This window comes from Bos indicus, chromosome 10, assembly GCF_029378745.1.
Source record: "Bos indicus isolate NIAB-ARS_2022 breed Sahiwal x Tharparkar chromosome 10, NIAB-ARS_B.indTharparkar_mat_pri_1.0, whole genome shotgun sequence".
Taxonomy (NCBI): Eukaryota; Metazoa; Chordata; class Mammalia; order Artiodactyla; family Bovidae; genus Bos; species Bos indicus.
This window is the reverse complement of record NC_091769.1, coordinates 35274981-35287365: the sequence shown is the minus strand read 5'-3', so window position 1 is coordinate 35287365 and position 12385 is coordinate 35274981. Positions and strand designations below refer to the sequence as shown.

Sequence of the window (12385 nt, the reverse complement as noted above, 5' to 3'; positions counted from 1 at the left end):
TGTAGAAAATTCAGGAAATACAGAAGCGTCTAAGAAAAACAAGGTAAAATCAAGATTTTTACCTTACCTTACCATTTACCATCAAGCTAAATTTCCTTCCAGTCTATTTCTCAACAAGTGTGTGCACATACACACATACATACACAGAGTTCTGGGCAAGGAACAGAAATTGACCCAGGTTGGATTTTGAAGATAATGAAATGAAAGAACTATTCATAGATTAAAAGAAAGGAGTCAATAAGGGATGCTGGGATACTCAGAGACTAGCACCAGGGGTTAGGGAAAAGAAAAATTGTACTGGAACTTGGGGAGGCTAGAGTTGTGGTAGAAGAATCTGCCATCCAAAATTGTAAGCATATTGGGCATGAGCAGAGGATTAACCAACTCCTCCCTCTTCAGCATGACAATTTGAGCTGTTTCTGTGGCAATCTGATGAAAGTTGGAATGTCAACAATGATAGGGGGCAACTTTGCTTATGCTAAAAATGACCTCTGGATTGGAAGAATTATAGAGACCTGAAGGGGAAGCCATAAATGCAGTGATTCTTGTGGCTGGGAATGTCCCTTGCTGAGACCCAGATAATGTACCTGTGGAGTCATTTCAACAGATGAGGCTTCTATTGGATATGAAATATTTAAGCCAGGGTGGCTTCCTTGCCCCTTGTACCTATATTGTTATGATGTGGACTGCAGCAAAAACTCCCATTGGCCAGGGATACCTGACACTGTGTTTCCTGTCCTATAGCCTTCTGAGCTGGGGCTTCCCAGGTGGCTCAGTGTAAAGAATCTGGCCGCCAATGCAGGAGATGCTAGAGACATGGATTCAATTCCTGGGTTGGAAAGATCCCCTGGAGGAACAAATGGCAACCTACTCCAGTATTCTTGCCTGGAGAATCTCGTGGATAGAGGAGCCTGGTGGGCTATAGTCCATAGGGTTGAAAAGAGTTGGACATGACTAAGCAGCTGAGCACGCATGCTCATCTTTCTGAACTGACTGGCTCCAAGTGTGCCCTCTGTTTGCTTTTGAACATGAATATTCAGTTGAATCTAAGAAAATCCCCTTAATGGGCATGTCAGGGATATATTACTGCCCAAATCATAGTGGCAAAGCAGGGAGTGGAAGGGGAGAATACCCCAAACTCTTTTTCTTGCTGCCCTCCAACCTTCTAACACTCCTTCTCAACATTGACTAAACCTAACCACAAGACAGAGGTCAGGGAGAAAGAGTGAGTGTCCCAGCTTACATCAAATGTTCATTATGGTTTATCATTCTGGTCTTATTAGTAGGCATTTGACTAAGTGCATGAAGCTTCTCTGAATATTCATGTTCAAAGTTTTAGTCATCATTTTCATTTCTCTTAGATGGAGACACAGGAGTAGAATTGTTGAGTCATAGGATTAGACAAGCATTTAAATTTTTTTTTAATTTTAATTTTTTAAGAAACTGTCAAGCAGTTCTTAAAATGTTTGTGTCATTATATACTGATACCAACAACGTGTGAGAGTTTGCTTGCTCCATACCTCTCCAATGTTTAATTTTAACAAACTTTTTCTTTTGTCCTGTTCTAGTGGCTATGTCAGAGAAGGCAATGGCAACCCACTCCAGTACTCTTGCCTGGAAAATCCCATGGATGGAGGAGCCTGGTAGGCTGCAGTCCATGGGATCGCTAAGAGTCGGACACAACTGAGTGACTTCACTTTCACTTTTCACTTTCATGCATTGGAGAAGGAAATGGCAACCCACTCCAGTGTTCTTTCCTGGAGAATCCCAGGGACAGCGGAGCCTGGTGGGTGCCGTCTATGGGGTCACGCAGAGTCGGACACGACTGAAGCAACTTAGCAGCAGCAGCAGCAGCAGTGGCTATGTAATGACCTCATTGGGACTTTAATTTGCATTTCTCTGATGACTTAATGATGTTGAGGATTTTTTCATGTGCTTATTTGTCATTTATGTTATCTTTTTTTATGAAGTATCTGTTCAAGTCATTTTAAAACTAGATTCTAAAAAATAATTGATTCTTGTTTTTATTGAATTGTGTGAATTCCTTGTATATATTGGATGCAAATCCTGTGTCATATTTATGTGTCATATTTTTCTCTCAGCCTGTGGTTTGTCTATTTTCTTAGTGGTGGCTTTGGATAAGTAAAGTTTAAAAATATTGATGAAGTCTGCTTTACAGTTTTTTTTCTGTTTTTCTTTTTTAGCCTATCCAATGATTTTTAGAAAATCACGGTTGTAGATTTTTTTTAAAATAATGTCCTTTAAAAGATATTTTTTCTATTTAAAAATGAAATCCAGTTTGGGTGTTTTTCAGGTCATTATATTCTATAGACTGACTATGTACACACCAAATCCATATGTTGAAATCTAATCCCTAGTGTGACTGTATTTTGAGGGGAGGCCTTGGGAGTAATTTGGTCATGGGGTGAATAGGGTTAGTGCCTTTATAAAAGAGACCCAAAGAGCTTCTGTGTCCCTTTTATTATGCGAGGATGTAGCCAGAAGATGGCCATTTAGGAAGTAGGAAGCAGGCCTTCTCTAGATATGAAATTTGCCAACACCTTGATCTTAGACTTCCACACCTCCAAAACTGTCAGAAATACATGTCTGTTGTTTATAAGCCACCCTATCTGTGGTATTCTATAATAGCAGCTCAAACAGATGGAGACATTGTGTATCTTAACTTCAAAGTGGGCCATAAAATGCTGGATGCATAGAGCTGCAGGGAGACCTTGGTACCAGCTATTACAAACTCCTCCTTAACATTAGGTTTCCTTCTTAAAGATCTTGTCGCTTGTAATTTACTCAGTGGATGCTTCTAGAGCTACCAGAAGTGAGTCCCCTTTGGGGGAAATAAGATGTAAGAGAGTCACTTCGTGAAATTGAGATACTCTTTTAATAGTCTCTTCATTAGAGCTTTATGCAATATGAATTTCATTAAGACATTGGTGTGATCAGAGTTCTGAGAACCGAAATTACAGTCTATTGGCAGTGCTGATCAGCTTCAGGTTTGTGTTGGGTTCAGGGACACAGGGTGGGACCAGTCACGATCCCTGTCTGGGCAGGGACAGTGTAGTGAGTGCAGTGAGGGAACATGTGGCATGAGTGGGGAAGAAATTGCCTTTACTGTGTGTGTCAGGAGATATTTTTTAGGGAAATATGTTTGTGCTGAGCTCAGAAAATTAGGAGTCTCTATGAGGAGTTGGAAGGAAGAGGCATTGAGAGTGGAGAACTAGCAGTGGGCAATATCCCTGAAGTTTTGAGTCTGAGACCCAAGCAACAAGAGATGAGCCTAAAGAGCCATGAAGGAGTGAGGACTTTGTCCTTTAAGTCAGTAGTTCTCAAATTTTTGAGCAGTTTTTTCTTCAGGTGTCCCTAGTTCTTATCTATTGAGTCAGAGTCTCCAGGGTGGAGCCTGAGCCTTTGAATGTTTTCATGGGCTCTGGAGGCGACCCTGAAGCACACCGGAGTCTGAAAACTACTAGTTCAAGTGAATGATGAGGAGGCAGTGAGGAAGAGAGAAAGACCTTGATGAAAAAGGCATTGAAAAAGGCATTGAAAGTGAAATGGTGACCAACTCTTGTTTAAGGAGTGAGAATGTGGGCAGATTCTGCCTAAGGCAACTTAAAAAATGTCATTTTTGCCTGTTACCTCATGACAATACAGAGTAGGAAATCTGTGGGGGAAATGTAGGAAGTTTAGTTATAGATACAAGACCAGATTTCTGTCAAGAAATATCCATTTTAATGATCTAGAAATAATACTAACTTTGGGAGAATATGGTTCTGTCAATTCAAATATTACTGATAGTACTGAAGCCTAATGAGATACTTCCATTAAGTGAAGTAGCTCAGTCGTGTCCGACTGTTTGCGACCCCAAGGACTGTAGCCTACCAGGCTCCTCAGTCTATGGAATTTTCCAGGCAAGAGTACTGGAGTGGGTTGCCATACTTCCATTACATAATGTTTATTCTTTTCAAAGGATATCTTCAGCCTGTATTTGTTAGTTATTAAGATTTCTGCATGCATGTGATGTACTGTGATAACTTTGGGGCTAGATCTTAAAGTTATTATCATTTTGCAGATGATGAAATTAAAGCTCAGAGAGGTTTTTTGATTCCCCTAAGGCCATCTTAGTCAGGAACCAGGAAAAGCCAGAGTTCAAAACTCCTGACTTTGAGAAGCCCAATTCTCTTCTCATTGTTGCACAACCACCTCTTGTTTGATGTACAGTTGGACCTTTCCCCCCAAAATAGGAAGACATTAGAAAATTATTTCTAAGTATTATTTTGAAGAGTAGAAATATTGTATGAGAAGCAAAGCCAACCTTCAAGGCTAAGTTACTCTGGAAAAATGTGTGATGGTACAGTTTCAGCCTGTGTATGAATTTTCTTTTTTTTTAATTAGAAACCTGACCTTAATGGTGATGATAGAAATACAGAAGTAGCTCCAGGAGAAAAGGTTCTTCAAAACACCAAAGAACAACGGGATCAACAGAATCGGTTGAGAGAGATAGATGAAAAGCTAAGAAAGATGAAGGAAAATGTGGTAAGTCTTTTTTTATTTAAAGTAACAATTTGATTGTATTAAAATGTCCCAATTTCCTTTGACTAATTCATGATTGTTTTTATGTGTTACATCAGTCAGGAAAACATGGGGATTTGTCAGTAAGGATTTGAATAAAAGCTAAAACTGTAATTCATAGAACATAAAGTAGTGTTATAATTAATTAATATGACAAAATAAACCTGTGAAATATTATCTGAAGTCAGAATAAGGATCCATATGCCTATATTCTGTGTCTTAAGAGACATACTTGTTCTTTTTTTGTGTGGAAAAATTTGGTAGTTATTCTGTATAAGATCATCTTTACATATTGAACTTAAAGCTCAAATAACTCCCACTTTTGGTTCATAAAAATATATTATTAATCATTAATATTCAGTTCAGTTCAATCGCTCTGTCATATCTGACTCTTTGTGACCCCATGGACTACAGCACACCAGGCTGAGCTGTCCATCACCAGCTCCCAGAGTTTACTCAAACTCATGTCTATTGAGTCGGTGATGCCGTCCAACCATCTCATCCTCTGTCGTCCCCTTCTCCTGCCTTCAATCTTTCCCAGCATCAGGGTCTTTTCCAATGAGTCAGTTCTTCACATCAGGTGGCCAAAGTATTGGAGTTTCAGCTTCAGGATCAGTCCTTCCAATGAATATTCAGGACTGATCTCCTTTAGGATGGACTGGTTGGATCTCCTTGCAGTCCAAGGGACTCTCAAGAGTCTTTTCCAACATGACAGTTCAAAACCATCAATTCTTTGGTGCTCAACTTTCTTTATAGTCCAACTCTCACATCCATACATGACTACTGGAAAAACCATAGCCTTGACTAGATGGACTTTTGTTGGCAAAGTAATGTCTCTGCTTTTGAATATGCTGTCTAGGTTTGTCATAACTTTCCTTCCAAGGAGCAGCGTCTTTTAATTTTGTGGCTGCAGTCACCATCTGCAGTAATTTTGGAGCTCCCCAAAATAAAGTCTGTCACTGTTTCCATTGTTTCCCTATCTATTTGCCATGAAGTGATGGGGCCGGATGCATGATCTTAGTTAATATTAATACTCATTAATATTAATACATCCTAAATCCATCTTGAGCCTATTTCATGTTTTAATTGCTTGCCACTTAAAGATGCATTTTTGCTGATGAGAGGAAACTCTTAAATCAACTTAATTTTAAGACTGTTAGAAATGCTTTGTAATACTGTGATTTTTCCAGCTACCCATTGGATGTTTCTGAATTTTGGCTGCATGTTTAATTTTTTTTTTAACCTAAAATGAATCATGGCAAGGCTGAACTTACAAGTCTACCTGCATCGTCTCCCAGGGCTGGTCAATCATAATTGTCAGCCGTATTTACTTTCTGTTTCCTACTAAATCCTACTGTCTTGAGTGAACTTCAGGCCTCTTTAAGTGTTAACCAGTACTTCTATTTGTGGCTCTGTCTTACCACTGTTCCTTTTGAGTTTTTGAAAATCTTTTCTTTTTTGTCCCTACTTGTATCATCCTTCTCTCAGCATCCTTACCTCCTGTCTAACCTCTTATAATCTTGTCACTTTCTTCTCTCGTATTCCATTTCATAAGCTGTTCCATGAGAGTAAGTATCAGGTAAGTGACTTTGATTAGATTCTGATCTCCTCAGAGCTCTTCAAGACTGTCCACCAATACTGACCAAGGTTCTTCACCCCTCACGGTCATGTCCAGCTGAACTGCTCTTCTTATTTGCCGCCATGGACAGCAGCACTGGCTCAGACTTAAAGGGTATCTAGGTCTGCCTAATAAGAGTCAGGGAGAAGGCAATGGCACCCCACTCCAGTACTCTTGCCTGGAAAATCCCATGGACAGAGGAGCCTGGTGGGCTTCACTCCATGGGGTCACTAAGAGTCGGACACGACTGAGCGACTTCACTTCCACTTTTCATTTTCATGCAGTGGAGAAGGAAATGGCAACCCACTCCAGTGTTCTTGCCTGGAGAGTCCCAGGGACGGGGGAGCCTGGTGGGCTGCCGTCTATGGGGTCGCACAGAGTCGGACACGACTGAAGTGACTTAGCAGCAGCAGCCTTAGCAGTATAGGTTAGCAGTATACTGTTGCTTCTGTTTTACACATCAAAGAAGAGGTAAGCAAAATGGATCACATTTGGATAGTAGAGTGACAAAGATAAGGAAGATATTAAAACCAGGTCATATTATGATTGTCGAAGAAGCTGGATGTATTTATTTAGCCTGGTGAAGGAAAGATATGCATGCACGTGTGTGTGTATTCATGTATGTATGTATTCATGTGTGTGTGTTGTGGGAAGGAGGGGAGGAATGGTTTGGTAGAAAAATCACACATGATAACTTCCTAAAGAGATTTGAAGGACTGACATTAGAAGTATTAGTTTTCTTCTTTGTAGTGTAGGAAAAAGAAAACACGGTAGTTGGGAAGCCATAATGCCACAGATTCCTGGTAAATACTAGGGAAGAAAGTCAGAGTGATCTCAGTGGGAGTGGTCTATCTGGGGCAAGGTTTTCAAATTAGGCTTGAGTAACACTTGCTGGGTAGCTGTACAGAGGGTTTAGTATTAAGTCCCATTCCTGGGCATATGGGGCTTCCCTGGTGGCTCAGACAGTAAAGAATTCACCTGCAATGAGGGAGACCTGGGTTTGACACCCAGGGTGGTAAGATCCCCTGGAGGAGGAGGGCATGGAAGCCCACTCCAGTATTCTTGCTTGGAGAATTCCCATGGACAGAGGAGCCTGGTGGGCTACAATCCATGGAGTTGCAAAAAGTCAGACCAACTGAGCACAGCACCTGGGTATATATTTGGAAAAGATGAAAGCTCTAATTTGAAAAGATACATGCATCCCACTTGGAAACAACCTAAATGGCCCTTGACAGATGAATGGATAAAGGAGATGAGATACACCGGAATATTACTCATCCACTTTTGACTGTGTGGATCACAATAAACTGTGGAAAATTCTGAAAGAGATGGGAATACCAGACCACCTGATCTGCCTCTTGAGAAATTTGTTTGCAGGTCAGGAAGCAACAGTTAGAACTAGACAGGGAACAACAGACTGGTTCCAAATAGGAAAAGGAGTTCGTCAAGGCTGTATATTGTCACCCTGTTTATTTAACTTATATGCAGAGTACATCATGAGAACGCTGGACTGGAAGAAACACAAGCTGGAATCAAGATTGCCGGGAGAAATATCAAGAACCTCAGATATGCAGATGACACCACCCTTATGGCAGAAGGTGAAGAGGAACTCAAAAGCCTCTTGATGAAAGTGAAAGTGGAGAGTGAAAAAGTTGGCTTAAAGCTCAACATTCAGAAAATGAAGATCATGGCATCCGGTCCCACCACTTCATGGGAAATAGATGGGGAAACAGTGGAAACAGTGTCAGACTTTATTTTTCTGGGCTCCAAAATCACTACAGATGGTGACTGCCACCATGGAATTAAAAGATGCTTACTCCTTGGAAGGAAAGTTATGACCAACCTAGATAGCATATTCAAAAGCAGAGACATTACTTTGCCAACAAAGGTTCATCTAGTCAAGGCTATGGTTTTTCCTGTGGTCATGTGTGGATGTGAGAGTTGGACTGTGAAGAAGGCTGAGCGCCGAAGAATTGATACTTTTGAACTTTGGTGTTGGAGAAGACTCTTGAGGGTCCCTTGGACTGCAAGGAGATCCAACCAGTCCATTCTGAAGGAGATCGGCCCTGGGATTTCTTTGGAAGGAATGATGCTAAAGCCGAAACTCCAGTACTTTGGCCACCTCATGCGAAGAGTTGACTCATTGGAAAAGACTCTGATGCTGGGAGGGATTGGGGGCAGAAGGAGAAGGGGATGACAGAGGATGAGATGGCTGGATGGCATCATTGACTTGATGGACGTGAGTCTGAGTGAACTCCGGGAGTTGGTGATGGACAGGGAGGCCTGGCGTGCTGCAATTCATGGGGTTGCAAAGAGTCGGACACGACTGAGTGACTGAACTGATCTGATCTGAAGAAGAATGAAATACTGCCGTTTGCAGCAGCATGGATGAACCTGAAGGTTATCACACTAAATGAAGTAAGTTAGAGGAAGAAAAATATCATATAATATCACTTACATGTGGAACGTTAAACCGTGATACAAATGAACTTATTTACAAAACAGAAATAGACTCACAGACAAAGAAAATGAAATTGTGGTTATCGAAGGAGAAAGGCGGGAAGGGAGGTATGAGTTAAGTGTTTGGGATTAACAGAAACATGCTACTATATATAAAATATATAAACAACAAAGACATACTGTATAGCACAGGAGCTATATTCAATATTGTGTGATAGTATGTGATGGAAAAGAACCTGAAAAAGAGTATATATCTTACCTGAATCACTTTGCTGTACACCTGAAACTAACACAACATTGTAAATCAACTATACTTCAGTGAAATAAAAAGATGGCTGGATGTGGATGGTGTAGGCAGTTTTTCCAGTACAAGCAAGCGGCTTGTATATGGTGAGTATGTGAAGGTGCTGTGCTTTGGGCTCTTTTTCACATGTCGGGGAAGATTTGTGCTGAGCCATTCACCTCTCATCTAGTGGATTCCCACTAGCTTTGGCCGTGATCTGTCAGGCAGACTACTTGTGTGAAGATAATTTAAGATGATGCAATCAGGAGGAAATGGAACTAGCCATATTCATAGAATAGGCAACAAATGCCAAAAGTACCCTCTCCATCATTTTTCATATGGTGCCCTCTGGTACCTTTCATCTCTGACTTTCCCATCTAGCTCTGAGAGTCCCTTTCCCTTGTTTTGGTGCTCTGCAGGCTTCTCTGCCCACACTGCCTTCTAACCCAACTTTGCTTTACATTACCTACCTGGGTTATAGTCACAGTAAATAAACTTCTATATGTGGGACATAGTGGTTAAAAGCCAGACTACTTGGGTTTGAATCTCAACTCTGTACTTAGTATCTGTGTGACCCTGGACAGGTCTCTTGACCTCTCAGCACTTCAGTTCCTAGGTGTGTGAGATGGGGATAGTGTTAGTTAATACTTAACTTATAGGCTGATAGGAAGATTAAATTAGTTAACACATGTAAAATGCTTCAAACAGGGTCTGATACATTTCAAGTGCTATGTAAATGTTGTTATTATTATTGTTATTATTAACATTATTAATATGGCATTTACATAAGTTTGTTTCTATGATAAGGATGAGGCAGATATAGTATAGAGGATGAAATTGAAGATGGAGAGAGAAGCCTTGGAGAAGAATCAAGATACCCTTTTCCTGACTTAGGATGAAACCAGGGAAGGATGGCCTAGAAGAGGAGGTTCAGAGATGAAGAGAAGATGAGAGTGATCATGCCCGAATGTTCTCTGTAAATTAGAGTTCAAGCCATATGGTCAGGATAAGAGGTAGAATGGGTATAGGGCCTTGAAGTAGGGTAGGAAAGGATGGGAATAGACCTTGTGAGGTTGAGAAGGAAGCAATAGTGAATAATGATGACCGCCCAGCTGAGATTGGAAACCCTAGCTATGAAATGGTGCCTGCTAGTAAGACTTTGAATCTTCTCTGATGGCCCTCTGTAGTCCACCAGAAATGGAGAAAATAGGTTGTGAATTGAGCAGGGTTGAGGAGAGGTTGGGTGATTACATTGGAAGATCAAGGAGGCCAAGGGAATTGGAGGTACCCATGAGACCTCAGATATGCTGATGACACCACCCTTATGGCAGAAAGTGAAGAGGAACTCAAAAGCCTCTTGATGAAAGTGAAAGTGGAGAGTGAAAAAGTTGGCTTAAAGGTCAACATTCAGAAAACGAAGATCATGGCATCCGGTCCCATCACTTCATGGGAAATAGATGGGGAAACAGTGGAAACAGTGTCAGACTTTATTTTTCTGGGCTCCCAAATCACTGCAGATGGTGACTGCAGCCATGAAATTAAAAGACGCTTACTCCTTGGAAGGAAAGTTATGACCAACCTAGATAGCATATTCAAAAGCAGAGACATTACTTTGCCAACAAAGGTCCGTCTAGTCAAGGCTATGGTTTTTCCTGTGGTCGTGTATGGATGTGAGAGTTGGACTGTGAAGAAGGCTGAGCGCCGAAGAATTGATGCTTTTGAACTGTGGTGTTGGAGAAGACTCTTGAGAGTCCCTTGGACTGCAAGGAGATCCAACCAGTCCATTCTGAAGGAGATCAGCCCTGGGATTTCTTTGGAAGGAATGATGCTAAAGCTGAAAGTCCAGTACTTTGGCCACCTCATGCGAAGAGTTGACTCATTGGAAAAGACTCTGATGCTGGGAGGGATTGGGGGCAGGAGGAGAAGGGGACGACAGAGGATGAGATGGCTGGATGGCATCACTGACTTGATGGATGTGAGTCTGAGCGAACTCTGGGAGTTGGTGATGGACAGGGAGGCCTGGTGTGCTGTGATTCATGGGGTTGCAAAGAGTGGGACACGACTGAGCGACTGATCTGATCTGATGAGACCACAACTAAAATTAAAAAAAAATAAACATGGGACTTCCTTGGCAGTCTAGTGGTTGGGACTTCACCTTCCAACACAGGGGGTACAGGTTCAGACCCTGGTTGGGGAGCTAAGCTCCCATATGCCTCAAGGCCAAAAAGCCAAAGCATGGAACAGAAGCAATATTGTAACACATTCAATAAAAACTTTAAAAATAAATAAAGGAACAAATATATATATGTATACACACACACACACCATGGATAGCAGCTGGCCTCCCTTTGCCTTCTTCAACCTGGTTTCAATAAGTTATCTTTAGTGTAAGAGAATCCTATACTGCCGTCAAAAGAATGAGGTAGATCTATATATCTTGGAAAGATGTCTATGATACCATATGAAGGAAAAAGAGCCTGTTGCATAAGACAATGATGAGTATTATTCCATTTTTATAAACAAAGCCAAGCCATGGAAAAATCCTAGGATGGTATATATCAAGTGCTTAAGAGTGTTTTTTTCTTTTAGTGTGGATGGGACAGATGGGGAGGTAAAAAAGGAAATTCACTTTCTATAGCATAAGCTATTGAAAGGGAAAAGTTTGTTGGGTTTCTGAGTGATTTTTATATTATTTCTCATACTTTTATGTTCTAACTTATATGCTTATTGCAATTGTAAACAGAATAAATGTCTAAAAATATGGAACACATTGATGCATATGAAAGATTGCTACTTACTGTCCCTCAATAGGTGGTATTTATACATTTAGAAAAATAGAATGGGTCATCACAAGTAATAATGTTCAGCTTCACTAGTGATTAAAGTTCATATTTCAGCAACCATTAGGCACTATCTACATTTATCAGACCAGAAAAAACAGTGGTAAATGTGATATGATCATGTTACTATAGAGAGGTGTGGAGGTGGGTACAGGAATATTTGAATGTCATTGGTGTGAACGTCTGTTGAACGTCATTGCTCCGTCACTCAGTTGTGTCCAACTCTTTGGCACCCCATGATTGTAGCCCACCAGTTTCCTCTGTCCGTGGAATTTTCCAGGCAAGAGTACTGGAGTGGGTTGCCATTTCCTACTCCAGGGGATTTTCCCTGCCCAGGGATTGAACCCACATCTTCTTGTCTCTTATGTCTCCTGCATTGGCAGGCAGATTTTTTTTTTTACCAATAGTGCCATCTGGGAAGCCCTTGAACTTCATAAGTAGTTTTTTAAATTGGTTGCTTTTCCTTTTGGAAAGCAATTGTTCAATTGTTGTAGCAACAACTAATATACTTTTTATATTTTTGACCTACATAATTCTAAAGAATGTTTTAGAAATATTTCTGAAGAAATAACACCCAAACCAAACCAAACAAGAAATAAC

The 12385-nt window shown here is 40.8% G+C and overlaps 1 protein-coding gene across 1 annotated transcript in view; it reads left to right on the top strand.

Annotated features, from left to right (window-relative positions):
* Positions 1–12385, top strand: part of FSIP1 (fibrous sheath interacting protein 1) — a 208875-nt gene that overhangs the window by 64034 nt on the left and 132456 nt on the right. Inside the window, exon 10 of the mRNA XM_019968497.2 lies at positions 4408–4548. Coding sequence (XP_019824056.2) covers positions 4408–4548 — 141 coding nt within the window. The remainder of the gene's footprint in view (positions 1–4407; positions 4549–12385) is intronic.